Source organism: Sinocyclocheilus grahami, unplaced genomic scaffold (assembly GCF_001515645.1).
Source record: "Sinocyclocheilus grahami isolate Dianchi unplaced genomic scaffold, SAMN03320097.WGS_v1.1 scaffold933.1, whole genome shotgun sequence".
NCBI classification, from domain to species: Eukaryota; Metazoa; Chordata; class Actinopteri; order Cypriniformes; family Cyprinidae; genus Sinocyclocheilus; species Sinocyclocheilus grahami.
In genome coordinates, this window is record NW_015506112.1 from 63,632 (window position 1) to 77,145 (window position 13,514).

General features: G+C 39.0%; 1 protein-coding gene across 1 annotated transcript in view; it reads left to right on the forward strand.

Moving 5' to 3' along the window:
• The window catches only part of LOC107564425 (astrotactin-2-like), a 243,594-nt gene that overhangs the window by 51,476 nt on the left and 178,604 nt on the right, over nucleotides 1-13,514 (forward strand). Inside the window, exon 4 of the mRNA XM_016249517.1 lies at nucleotides 6,033-6,182. Within this exon, the coding sequence (XP_016105003.1) occupies nucleotides 6,033-6,182 (150 nt within the window). The remainder of the gene's footprint in view (nucleotides 1-6,032; nucleotides 6,183-13,514) is intronic.

A 13,514-nucleotide genomic window follows, 5' to 3' on the forward strand; every position in this document is an offset into this window, starting at 1 on the left:
ATGGGCAGTGGCTGATGAGCTATTTTACCGTAATTTGCATATCTGTGGATCTCTTAAAATCAAAAGCATTCTTAGTTGTTCTACAGAAGCTCTTCTTATAATATCAGAGCTCATGATTGGTCTCTTTCCAAAGGTTTTTGTTTAAAATCTATTTCTCTATGGAGAGAATGAATGTGTGGTTTACTTCTGGAGCCTGATTGCTGTGCTTAATTGTAGCACATTTGTGATCCACGGCTTAAACCTCCCAAGAGCATCGACAAAAATCTTCCAAAAAGCCTTTGGAAATAGAACTTCTGGTGTGGACATTGCCAAACTGAAATTTGTCTTTTTATTACAATTAATGCTCTGCTTTATCCTGGTCAATGGAATGGAGACGTACAAGCCTCTTTTGCTAAATACATAAGAAATAATTCTAAATTAATTTAGGGAATTTAGCATGTTTACAATATTTTTAGGCCTCAATGAGAGATTAGTCAAATAAGAGTTCAGCAGTATCGGCACTGACAGAACACATTTCAATTGAATTAAGTCGTTTTGTCTTCATTTGTCTTTGTTGTGGGTCCACTCCGGAGAAACATAATTTGACTCAAAGTCTACCGCTGTGCTGCACAGATAAAAGAACACATGCGGTTCACAGCAGAACTGCTGTTAGATGCGTTTCTAAATGCTGTTCGAGGCTGTTAAGAGTTGCATTGATTTCAATTTAGCATCACTTCATTAGCAGGCATGCTGACCATCATTTAGCCACATTCCTCCATCAGCATGCTTGATGCGATGGCAACCATCCAACTTCTACACATAACTCATCCCACACCATTTCTGCTTTGAACATCAAAGATATTCTACAGCTATACAGCAACAAAACAAAAACATCCCATTAGACACTGAAAGATAAACCCTGACCATATCTAGAAGTTTTGAAGTCAAATTTATTTGTATAGCACTTGTCACACTGTTTCCCATTGTCACATGTACAGAAAACCATGGTGTTAATGTTTATATCTTAATATCGTCATACCATTGTGATATGGTTCAAGAGGGAGGAAGGAATAAGACAGGGTCGGCGGACTGGGACGCAAGTTTTTATTAAAGTCTCTCAGTAAGTACAACAGAACAAGGCGCTCACTGCACATTCAAAACTCTCCGTCAATAACTCAGAATATAGCTATATATGCTTTTCTCCAGTAGCCCGGTTTCCCGTGTTGCTCGCGTTCCCAGCCAGTCTCTCTCTGCCTTCCATGCTCCAGGTGGCCCCTTTTATCTGGTCTCTCCACACCAATTACTGAAACGAGACACAGGTGATTATCATTTGCGCTTGACCTACTTATGCACTGCTCGTCTCCTGCCTCTCTCTCCCTGTGCAGACCTCTCTGAACCATGCCCCCCTCGCCACAACCATATAGTCATATTTAGCAGATTAGAGCTGGATATAGTTACATTTTGCGATGATACAAGCAATCAGGCAGTTGAATGTAAATGTATTGTATGTATGCAAGCAAATTTCGATATAATTTACAGTATATATAAATGTCACAGCAGAAATCAAGACTCATCAGACCAGGCAACCTTTTTGAATAATTTATTGTCCAATTTTGGTGGACATGTAGTTCATCTACTTCAAGGTTCAGAAGGTTGTACGTTCAGAGATGCTTTTCTGAAAACCTCAGTTGTAACAGTTGATTATTAGAGTTGCTGTTGCCTTTCTATCAGCTTGAACCAGTCTGACCTCTGGCATCAACAAGGCATTTTCACACACAGAACTGCTGTTCACTTGATATATCATGGATATTTTCATTCTCTGTGAACTCTAGCGTTTGAGAATCCCAGTAGCTCAGCAGTTTCTGAAATACTCAGACCAGCTCGTTTGGCACCAACAACCATGCCACGTTCAAAGTCACTCAAATTACCTTTCTTCCCCATTCTGATGTTCGGTTTAAACTTCATCAGATCATCTTGACCACATCTACATGCCTAAATGCATTGAGTTGCTGCCATGTGATTGGCTCATTAGATATTTGTATTAACAAGCAGTTGAACAAGTGTACCTGATAAAGTGGCTCTAAATAAACACCCTTTCGAGTTGTGGTGCAGAACTCCTCTGCCGCATAAGAAAAACTCAGCCCCGGAGGAGACTTGCATATATTGTGATGTTCCGTGCTGTAGTCACAGCCAGCTTAGGATTTGTTTGAATGCTGTATGAATACTTCCGGCATTTCTGTCATCGGTTTTGACATTATCATTGTGTGTGATGCAAAAAAAAAAAAAAAAAATTTGAAACCCGATTTGAGCAGTCAGAGCATCCAGACTGACATGCATTTGTAAAAATATGTAATTTAAGAACCATTTAGTTTCCCCAAAGAATCTTTCAGTGAGCAGTTATTAAGATAATAATTTTATACAATTGTGAATAATATTTTAATAATCTGTAGAACCTTTCCCACTACAAATTAAATCTAAAGATTCTGTGAATATTAATTAAACGTTTTTTTTTTGTTTGTTTTTCATGGAACCAGTGATGTCAATAAAGAACCATAGTTTTTAAGAGTGTCGGTTGGCTGGTTCCACACTCTTGCAAAATAAAAACCGCAGGCGACTTTTTCTGTACATGCACAGCGATAAAATGCTTTCGCAGCAGGTTTTTCCACACTGATCTTGTGTCTAGTTAACAGTATCTACACATAAGTTAGACACCTACAATAGCAAGCAGCTGCTAATTAGACAGAATGGCACACACACAAGTGAAACTCAGCAAAATAAATATCCAGTCGCTCACTACAGGGACCACAGCCTCATCCATCTGCAAACTTCTCCATCAGGGGGCCTTCAACATAAAGCCACACAGTTCGGCGAGGAAATCGTCCCTGTCCAGAGCCATTATGCCTCCGTGGAGAGAGCGGCCCTCTACATATCTCAAGTTAATTGAAGTTGTGATGCAGCACCGGCCGTAGGGAGTAGCGATGCATCTTTGTAATGGAGGTGGGAGATAAATTGTTTGTGACTTTTTGAGGCATCTCATCCCACTCCATCTCTCTGTTTCACCACCTCCCACTCCTGGAGCAGACAATAAAATGGGAAGTTTATTTTTATATATTATGCTTCTGCTGTGGTGCAAATGGGCCAGAACATGTTGAGATGGGTCAGCGGCGTCCCCTGAGGCACTCTGATGTGCTGCCAGTTGGAAATACAATACAAACATTGCAGCGTTGAGGGCATCGCGCCACCTGTTCGTCTTTGCTTTGGCCCCCTGTTTGGAAGTACTGTTGATTTCCAAATGGGGGGCCAAAGACATTTACTAAAATCATGCAGTGACCCCACATGAATTCCAACACATGCGCTCCATCCGTGCGGAATTATTGATTTATTTATTTTTTTGGCAAGCCAATAAAATACTTTAAAAGTTGCTCACCATTTGGCCTTCACATAGTTTTAGTTGAATTGTAAACTTTTATAGTCTGAACTTTATAGTGTGACTCTCTGAAATAATGCAAAACAAAAGTTTATAATCAAGATTATTTGGATGCCCCCACACATTACTAACAGATTTACAAAATCAAGCATTTAGACTTGTAATCTCTATGTTTTCAGTAGAATGAGGAGCATCAAAGAGCACTGTCACTTTCATTGTGGCACTGAAAAAAACAAAAAACAAAAAACTTAATACATAAAATACCACTTAAATTTCTTAAAGGGGTCATATGATGCGATTTCAATTTCTCCTTTCTCTTTGGAGTGTTACAAGCTCTTGGTGCATAAAGAAGATCTGTAAAGTTGCAAAGACTAAAGTCTCAAATCCAAAGAGATATTCTTTATAAAAGTTAAGAGTCAACCACGCCTACCTAAAACGGCTCGTTCTAACACGCCCCCACATGTCTACGTCACGATGTGGGAAAATTTGCATAATGCCGCCCAAATGTTCACGCAAAGAAAGAAGGCGTAACTTTTATTCTCGCTGTAGTATTGTTGTTGCTGTCGCCGTCATGTCGTGAAGGTGCCGTGTTTCCTTGTGAAAGCAAAACTACTTTGGTTGGCCTTCCAAAAGAGGATGATATCCGCTTCGTCATGCCTGGAGCTGATCCATGCTGGTCGCTGAAGAAATACATCAACTTCGCGCTGTCGATCGTTGGATCGGCTTTCACCTTGAACGAAGCGGTGTCCAGCGCAGGGTCGTCACATGTGGTTGCCACAAGCCTGCAGGACGCTCCTTCGTCGAATCCGCCGGCCGCGCCGTTCTCAAGCCCGCTCGCCTCTGCTCACTCAAGCCGGCCTCCGCTCACTGTAGGCCGCGGCTCACTCAAGGCCACGGTGTGTGATGCTTTTTCGTTGTGAAAGCGAAACTACTTTGTTTGGCCTTCCAAAAGAGGACACGACTAGAAATCAGTCATTAAGTTGTACGTAAAAAACTGTTCCAGAACAGTTTAATCCAAGTATTCAGATGTGTCAAGCGCATTTTATGGAGGACTGTTTCCTGATCGCCAATCAGAGGACACCTCGCTTTTCAGACCGATGAGCTTTTTAAAAATGGACGCGTTTCAGAAAGGCGAGGCATAGAGGAGAAACAATAATGTAAAGTATGTGGAAAATAATGTGTTTTTTGAACCTTAAACCGCATAAACACATTTCATTACACCAAATACACAAAATAATGTTCTTTTTAGCATCATTATATGACCCCTTTAACACACTTAAAAATGCACTTTGCAATAATACAAATTAAAACTTTTACTTTAAAGTGCATTTTAAATCATTGTCTTTTGTCATCTTTTAAAGAAGGACTCTTATTAAAGTGCATGATTATAATTTTAACAGTAGTGTGTTATTACATTTGCATACGCGTAATTACACATTTATTGACAAACATGTCATACAGGTTTCAATAGAAGTGACATTATATTTGTAGTTTAGTTTACCATAAATGCTTGTCAGTACATTCAGCAGTACACTTTGACCATATTTCAAAGGCAATAGAAGTATGAAATTGAATATAAATGTGTACATCTAAAAAGTTCAACTAATATATTTAATAATAACTGTATTACATCTCAATTTCAATTGCAATTGACATGCAATTTAGTGTCCAAACTACACTTAATTATATTATTTTAAAGTAAAATATATCTGTATAAAGTGCTCTTTTTAAAACTTCTCTTTCTCAAGGGGATGCCACCAGTAAAATGGTTTTTCGGTCTGATGTGGAAGACCTTGACTGGCCTGCACCTGAAGTGTAGTGAAAACATTTTGGGATGAATGGGTAATTGGACTGTGGGACAGGCCACTCTAACAAATATTAAGGCAGGACCTCACTGATGGTATTGTGTCCAAATGGGAGCAAATCCCTGCAACCATGTTCCCACAGTCTTTCCGGAAGTGTGGAAGCTGTTGTAGCACCACATCAGCCATGGTTTTGCAATGAAATGATCAAAAAGCATGGTCAAGGTTGTTCACACACTACTAGCAAGGTAGTATTTCACTGCTTTTAAATGTATTTTGGGTCTTTTGGACTTTTTTCAAGGACTGTTTCGGCAGAGCTTTGACTCTACAGGAGGAAACCATCTCGGGAGTATCACGACTTTTACTCTCATGGTGATAACAAAAGGTCTTTTACTTGTGCAAACTGCTGAAGAGGAAACTCTCTTCCCCCATGGCCTGCACTTTTTCCACATTCTTTATCCTTCTTTCCAAAATGTGCACATCAAAGCCCGCCTGTTCATGATAAGAGCAACGCGATGATGTGGAGCGATAAGACAGTGGACAGGAAAGGAGAGTGTGTAAAAGACATGATAAATGAAGTTCTAGAGATGCATAACTCATATGTCCTCATTTTTCTTTTAAGGACAAAGCGTTTACTGAGTAAATCATCTCACAGCCTTTACATTAATTTATCTTTTCTAACACAGGAATAGATAAGCATGACTTCAGCATTTTCACTCATGTAGTAAATCTTCCGCTGCCCTCTAATGCCTTTCAGCAGTGGTGTGTGTCTTCCAGTGTCTCACGGGTTTGTGTATGTGTGTGTATGTGTGTGTTTATTTCAGTGCTGGACCCAGATCAGGAGAGCGTAGAGGCCCTGATGCAGAGGTTTAAAGAGAGTTTCCGGACCAACACCACTATGGAGATCACACACTTCCAGAACGTTACGCACAGCTCCTCTACTGGCCGCAAGAGAGGACAAACTCACAACAGAGGTTTGCAATCCATTGATCCACTGACACACTCAAACATCATCTCTTGTTGGGATTGCTCATGACCTAATAGATTGTTCACGTTTCGCTGATGTATCACAGTTAAATCTGTTCCCAAACACAATGCACTAGGGAGGAAAGGATTGGAGAAATAGAAAAAGTGACGTGACGTGTGGCCGAGTATGGTGACCCCTATTTGGAATTTGTGCTCTGCATTTAACCCATCCAAGTGCACACACACAGCAGTGAGTAGTGAGCACACATACCTGGAGCAGTGGGCAGCCATGTGTTGTGGAACCCCGGCAGTAGTTGGGGGTTCGGTGTCTTGCTCAAGGGTCTCACCTCAGTCGGGGTATTGAGGGTGGAAGAGAGTGCTGGTCATTCACTCCCCCCACCTACAATCCCTGTCAGTACTGAGACTCAAACCCACAACCTTTGGGGTTATAAGTTCAACTATCTTACCATTAGGCCATGGCTGTCCCCTAAAGGCACAAAAGAGATGTTTTTGCTACACCTGCCAATGGTTGTTAACTAACAATCAATCAATCAATCAATCAAATGTCGACCATGTCACATGTACAGGCCCGTTTAAAGTTTGCCAAAGAACATCTAAATGATTCAGAGAAAGCTTGGGAGAAAGTGCTGTGGTCAGATGAGACCCTTTAAAATTGAGCTCTTTGGCATTAACTCGACTCGCCGTGTTTGGAGGGAGAGAAATGCAGACTATGACCCAAAGAACACCATCCCTACAGTCAAGCACGGAGGTGGAAACATTATGCTTTGGGGCTATATTTCTGCTAAGGGTACAGGACAACTTCACCACATTGAGGGGCAAATAGACGGGGCCATGTACTGTAAAATCTTGGACGAGATCAAAGGGGGGGCGCAGGAGCAGATACACTTTGAGGTAGGGCTGGGCAATAAAACTATAAATAATTATATTGATATAATTTTCCTCAATAAATATCCGATTGAATGTTTATGAGCCAAAAGCGGGAAAAAACAGCACTACTAATTTGAACCGTGTCACACGGACCATTTATCCGCTTAGTTCAAACTGCGGCGCAACACAGAGCGAGCTGACTAGAGCAGATGTGTTTACTCCCTGATCACGCAACCACTAAACAGCGCTGTGAAATCCAGTGTGAAGTGCTTGAATTCAGCGAAGAACACAAATGACTGATATAAACTAGTATCAGTCAATATCAGTCAACTGATATAAACTAGTTTAAATCCAGATGAAACAGCGCTGACAAACAGCAGAAAAACACTGTGTGCAATGATACAGTCAGAAGGCTTTTCAATCTACAGACATCAATCCTATAGAAACTCTGTGGAGGGAGCTGAAACTATGAGTTGCCAAACGACAGCCAAGAAACCTTAAGGATTTAGAGAGAATCTGTAAAGGGGAGTGGATCAAAATCCCTCCTGAGATGTGTGCAAACCTGGTCACCAACTACAAAAAACGTCTTAACTCTGTGTTTGCGAACAAGGGTTTCTGCACCAATTACTAAGTCATGTTTTGCTTGGGGATCAAATACTTATTTCACTCACTGAAATGCAAATACATTTCTAACCTTTATATAAACTTTTTTGTCTGGTATTCTGTCTCTATACATTAAAATAAACCTAAAAACTATAAATAATTATATTGATATAATTTTCCTCAATAAATATCCGGGAAAAAACAGCACTACTAATTTGAACCGTGTCACACGGACCATTTATCCGCTTAGTTCAAACTGCGGCGCAACACAGAGCGAGCTGACTAGAGCAGATGTGTTTACTCCCTGATCACGCAACCACTAAACAGCGCTGTGAAATCCAGTGTGAAGTGCTTGAATTCAGCGAAGAACACAAATGACTGATATAAACTAGTATCAGTCAATATCAGTCAACTGATATAAACTAGTTTAAATCCAGATGAAACAGCGCTGACAAACAGCAGAAAAACACTGTGTGCAATGATACAGTCAGAAGGCTTTTCAATCTACAGACATCAATCCTATAGAAACTCTGTGGAGGGAGCTGAAACTATGAGTTGCCAAACGACAGCCAAGAAACCTTAAGGATTTAGAGAGAATCTGTAAAGGGGAGTGGATCAAAATCCCTCCTGAGATGTGTGCAAACCTGGTCACCAACTACAAAAAACGTCTTAACTCTGTGTTTGCGAACAAGGGTTTCTGCACCAATTACTAAGTCATGTTTTGCTTGGGGATCAAATACTTATTTCACTCACTGAAATGCAAATACATTTCTAACCTTTATATAAACTTTTTTGTTTGGTATTCTGTCTCTATACATTAAAATAAACCTACCATAAAAAATTACAGACCCTTCATTTCTTTGTAAGTGGGCAAACTTCCAAAATCAGCAGGGGATCAAATAAATATTTTCCCCACTGTACATTATCCTATATCAAACTCTATGAGCCATAATTCTCCTATATTAAATACTATGAGCCATAAATGCATTCTCATATATCAAACTCTTTGAGCCATTAAAGAATCAATAAATAAATAAAAATCACATGCAAAATGTAAAACAGTTTATTAAACCTTTAGATAATATTTTCTCTAAAGGTTAAATACACTGTTTTATAAAAAAAAAAAATATATATATATATGTACTATTATTCCATGCCAGGCTTTACAGGGTTCGGAAACATGAACAGGAGAGGGCAACTCTTTTGCCTTCCTCATTGCGTGTGCTGTGAATGTTAACGAGGAAATAGAGAATGAAATACAGGTGAAAAGTCACATGAGAGGAGTCCTCTATCATGCTGTGACTGGCTCATTACCCTTCCAGATTTGATAATACTCACATCTCATGCTCACAACGCTCTGAAAATCAGTCTGAATGTGTCAAACTAGTGTAAATGGACAAACTAATTACAAAGTAAACCGCACGTTCAAATCAAGATGAACTTGGCCTGCGAGTGAGCTGGTTCTCAGTAAGCATTAAACCTGCTTCTCTCTGCCTGCAACCAACATGACACCTGTAGTAACAGAGAATCTGGTGACTTATGGTCAGAAAACTATTAAAAAAAGAAGTTTTTTCAATAAATAGTGTTTTAATATAAAATCAGTATAAATATGATAGTATTGGTTGCTTATTGTTAGTAAATGTAAACAGTGTGTACAAGTTGAAATGTACTATGAATTTGAATAGAACTAAAATTCCAAACACCGAGGCGACTTTGCCTCATCTTTTCATAAATTCACCACATGCCACCGATGCCCAATCGGGTCAGAGCTTAAAAACATCCCATCCCATTAGCCTCAGTTCTCAGCCACAATTTAGCAGCGCGAGTCTTCACCCTGAAATTAAACCCAAATGAATGCGCTGTCTGCCGGGTCGGAGCATGAAAAGAATCCATTTTAGCCTTGATTTTTAAACTCCTCACCACTCCGGCGTATTTGCTCTGGCTCCTTGAAATAAAATCTTTCCAGGACCTTTAATTACTGCCCACAAAAAATTGCCTTCAGCACAAAACTCTTTTTTTTCTGCATCCATTGAGGATAACAAACAGGCTAGTGGGACAAACTCTGGCACAGAGCTGGAACTCAATTAAAGCGAGAGGAGCTGAGAGTCCATCGGGCCGCTACGAGTAGATTAGGCCTTTCCAGAAATAAAAAGGCACCAAATGAATCAAGCGCACGGTCAAAAATTACATGAGATGGGGTCAGTATGATACGTTAATACCGCTGCGCCTGACGCTGCATTCTGTGTCGAGCATTTCTCATTTTTTAGGGCTTGTGATTTTGCTTTCCACACAATTCCCGCTGCACATTTGCATGAATTTACATGCGGGGTTGGTCTCTTAAGTAGATTAAGACTCAGAAAGGTTGAGGGAGGGGAGCTGCTTATGCCAGTTTTATGGTCAGAGATGCCAGGCTGACACGTATTCGGCTGGTGTAGAAGTTCTTGGGGCTTGTGCAAGCATTTTAGTGGAGTAATGTTCTCGCCCTCATTTTGTTCTAAAATACCTTTCTTTCTCATACAAAGAAAGCCTATTTTGACTAGGCCTTTATAAAACATTGATAAAGGAGCACTGTAGGGTAAAAGTACAATTAAAATAGTCCATATGATGCATATACTTTATTCTGAAGTCATAAGACTTTTAGGTGCTTTTATGCTGAAAATCGTTTTGCTCTTCTACATATTCAAACATGCTTGGTAAGAACCATTTTGTATATGTGACCCTGGACCACAAAACCAGTCTTAAGTCGCTTGGGTATATTTTTAGCAATAGCCAAAAAAAACAGTGTATGGATCAAAATTATCGGATCAAATACTTATTTCACTCACTGAAATGCAAATACATTTCTAACCTTTATATAAACTTTTTTGTTTGGTATTCTGTCTCTATACATTAAAATAAACCTACCATAAAAAATTACAGACCCTTCATTTCTTTGTAAGTGGGCAAACTTCCAAAATCAGCAGGGGATCAAATAAATATTTTCCCCACTGTACATTATCCTATATCAAACTCTATGAGCCATAATTCTCCTATATTAAACACTATGAGCCATAAATGCATTCTCATATATCAAACTCTTTGAGCCATTAAAGAATCAATAAATAAATAAAAATCACATGCAAAATGTAAAACAGTTTATTAAACCTTTAGATAATATTTTCTCTAAAGGTTAAATACACTGTTTTATAAAAAAAAATATATATATATATATGTACTATTATTCCATGCCAGGCTTTACAGGGTTCGGAAACATGAACAGGAGAGGGCAACTCTTTTGCCTTCCTCATTGCGTGTGCTGTGAATGTTAACGAGGAAATAGAGAATGAAATACAGGTGAAAAGTCACATGAGAGGAGTCCTCTATCATGCTGTGACTGGCTCATTACCCTTCCAGATTTGATAATACTCACATCTCATGCTCACAACGCTCTGAAAATCAGTCTGAATGTGTCAAACTAGTGTAAATGGACAAACTAATTACAAAGTAAACCGCACGTTCAAATCAAGATGAACTTGGCCTGCGAGTGAGCTGGTTCTCAGTAAGCATTAAACCTGCTTCTCTCTGCCTGCAACCAACATGACACCTGTAGTAACAGAGAATCTGGTGACTTATGGTCAGAAAACTATTAAAAAAAGAAGTTTTTTCAATAAATAGTGTTTTAATATAAAATCAGTATAAATATGATAGTATTGGTTGCTTATTGTTAGTAAATGTAAACAGTGTGTACAAGTTGAAATGTACTATGAATTTGAATAGAACTAAAATTCCAAACACCGAGGCGACTTTGCCTCATCTTTTCATAAATTCACCACATGCCACCGATGCCCAATCGGGTCAGAGCTTAAAAACATCCCATCCCATTAGCCTCAGTTCTCAGCCACAATTTAGCAGCGCGAGTCTTCACCCTGAAATTAAACCCAAATGAATGCGCTGTCTGCCGGGTCGGAGCATGAAAAGAATCCATTTTAGCCTTGATTTTTAAACTCCTCACCACTCCGGCGTATTTGCTCTGGCTCCTTGAAATAAAATCTTTCCAGGACCTTTAATTACTGCCCACAAAAAATTGCCTTCAGCACAAAACTCTTTTTTTTCTGCATCCATTGAGGATAACAAACAGGCTAGTGGGACAAACTCTGGCACAGAGCTGGAACTCAATTAAAGCGAGAGGAGCTGAGAGTCCATCGGGCCGCTACGAGTAGATTAGGCCTTTCCAGAAATAAAAAGGCACCAAATGAATCAAACGCGCGGTCAAATATTACATGAGAGGGTGGTCAGTATGATACGTTAATACCGCTGCGCCTGACGCTGCATTCTGTGTCGAGCATTTCTCATTTTTTAGGGCTTGTGATTTTGCTTTCCACACAATTCCCGCTGCACATTTGCATGAATTTACATGCGGGGTTGGTCTCTTAAGTAGATTAAGACTCAGAAAGGTTGAGGGAGGGGAGCTGCTTATGCCAGTTTTATGGTCAGAGATGCCAGGCTGACACGTATTCGGCTGGTGTAGAAGTTCTTGGGGCTTGTGCAAGCATTTTAGTGGAGTAATGTTCTCGCCCTCATTTTGTTCTAAAATACCTTTCTTTCTCATACAAAGAAAGCCTATTTTGACTAGGCCTTTATAAAACATTGATAAAGGAGCACTGTAGGGTAAAAGTACAATTAAAATAGTCCATATGATGCATATACTTTATTCTGAAGTCATAAGACTTTTAGGTGCTTTTATGCTGAAAATCGTTTTGCTCTTCTACATATTCAAACATGCTTGGTAAGAACCATTTTGTATATGTGACCCTGGACCACAAAACCAGTCTTAAGTCGCTTGGGTATATTTTTAGCAATAGCCAAAAAAAACAGTGTATGGATCAAAATTATCGATTTTTTTTTATTGCCAAAAATCATTAGGATATTACATAAAGATCATGTTCCATGAAGATATTTTGTACATTTCCTACTGTAAATATATCACAGCTTAATTTTTGCTTAGTAATATGCATTGCTAAGAACTTCATCTGGGCAACTTTAAAGGCGATTTTCTGAGTATTTAGATTTTTTTGCACCCTCAGATTCCAGATTTTCAAATAGTTGTATCTCGGCCAGGGGCGCGGGAAGATGCTTCGTTTGATGCTTGCGTCACGTGTTCATGAGGATTAGGCTAATCATCCCATATAGAAAACATCACAAGTAAAATGAATCATGTTTATAAAGATAAACATGTGTTTATTATAGCCCACGTACAATTTACATTTCAGAGATCATTACAAATAAATTATTAAATGCTAAAACTGAATAAATTTAAATGAACAAACCTGGCGTTGCATTTGCAACCATGTGAAAACAGGGGGCTGTAGCCCCCTCAGCACCCCTACTTCCCGCGTCCCTGATCTCGGCCAAATATTGTCCTATCCTAACCTTCAATGGAAAGCTTATTAATTCAGCTTTCAGATGATGTATAAATCTCAAATCTCAAATCATTTATACATCGACTGGTTTTGTGGTCCAGGGTCACATATTTGAACCCAAATCTGTTATAAGACATCTTGCAATATGTTTGAACTTGTGAAATATAAGAATGTAATGTTGTTGTCTTTTTGTTTTTTTGATGCACTTAAGTAGGACTTTAGTACATCTTTATATGTAATTTCACAATACTTATATTTTCTCTAAAATATGCTTAAAATTACTGCTGAATGTACAGACAAACAATTATGATAAACTTGTATGCATTTAAATATGTTAGGAATTGCACATTTGTATGGCAATTTAGTACTTTTAAAATATATTAACTTTAAATAAAGTATAATATTGAATAACACACTACAGTTAAAATGGTTATTTTAAATGGTACCTTA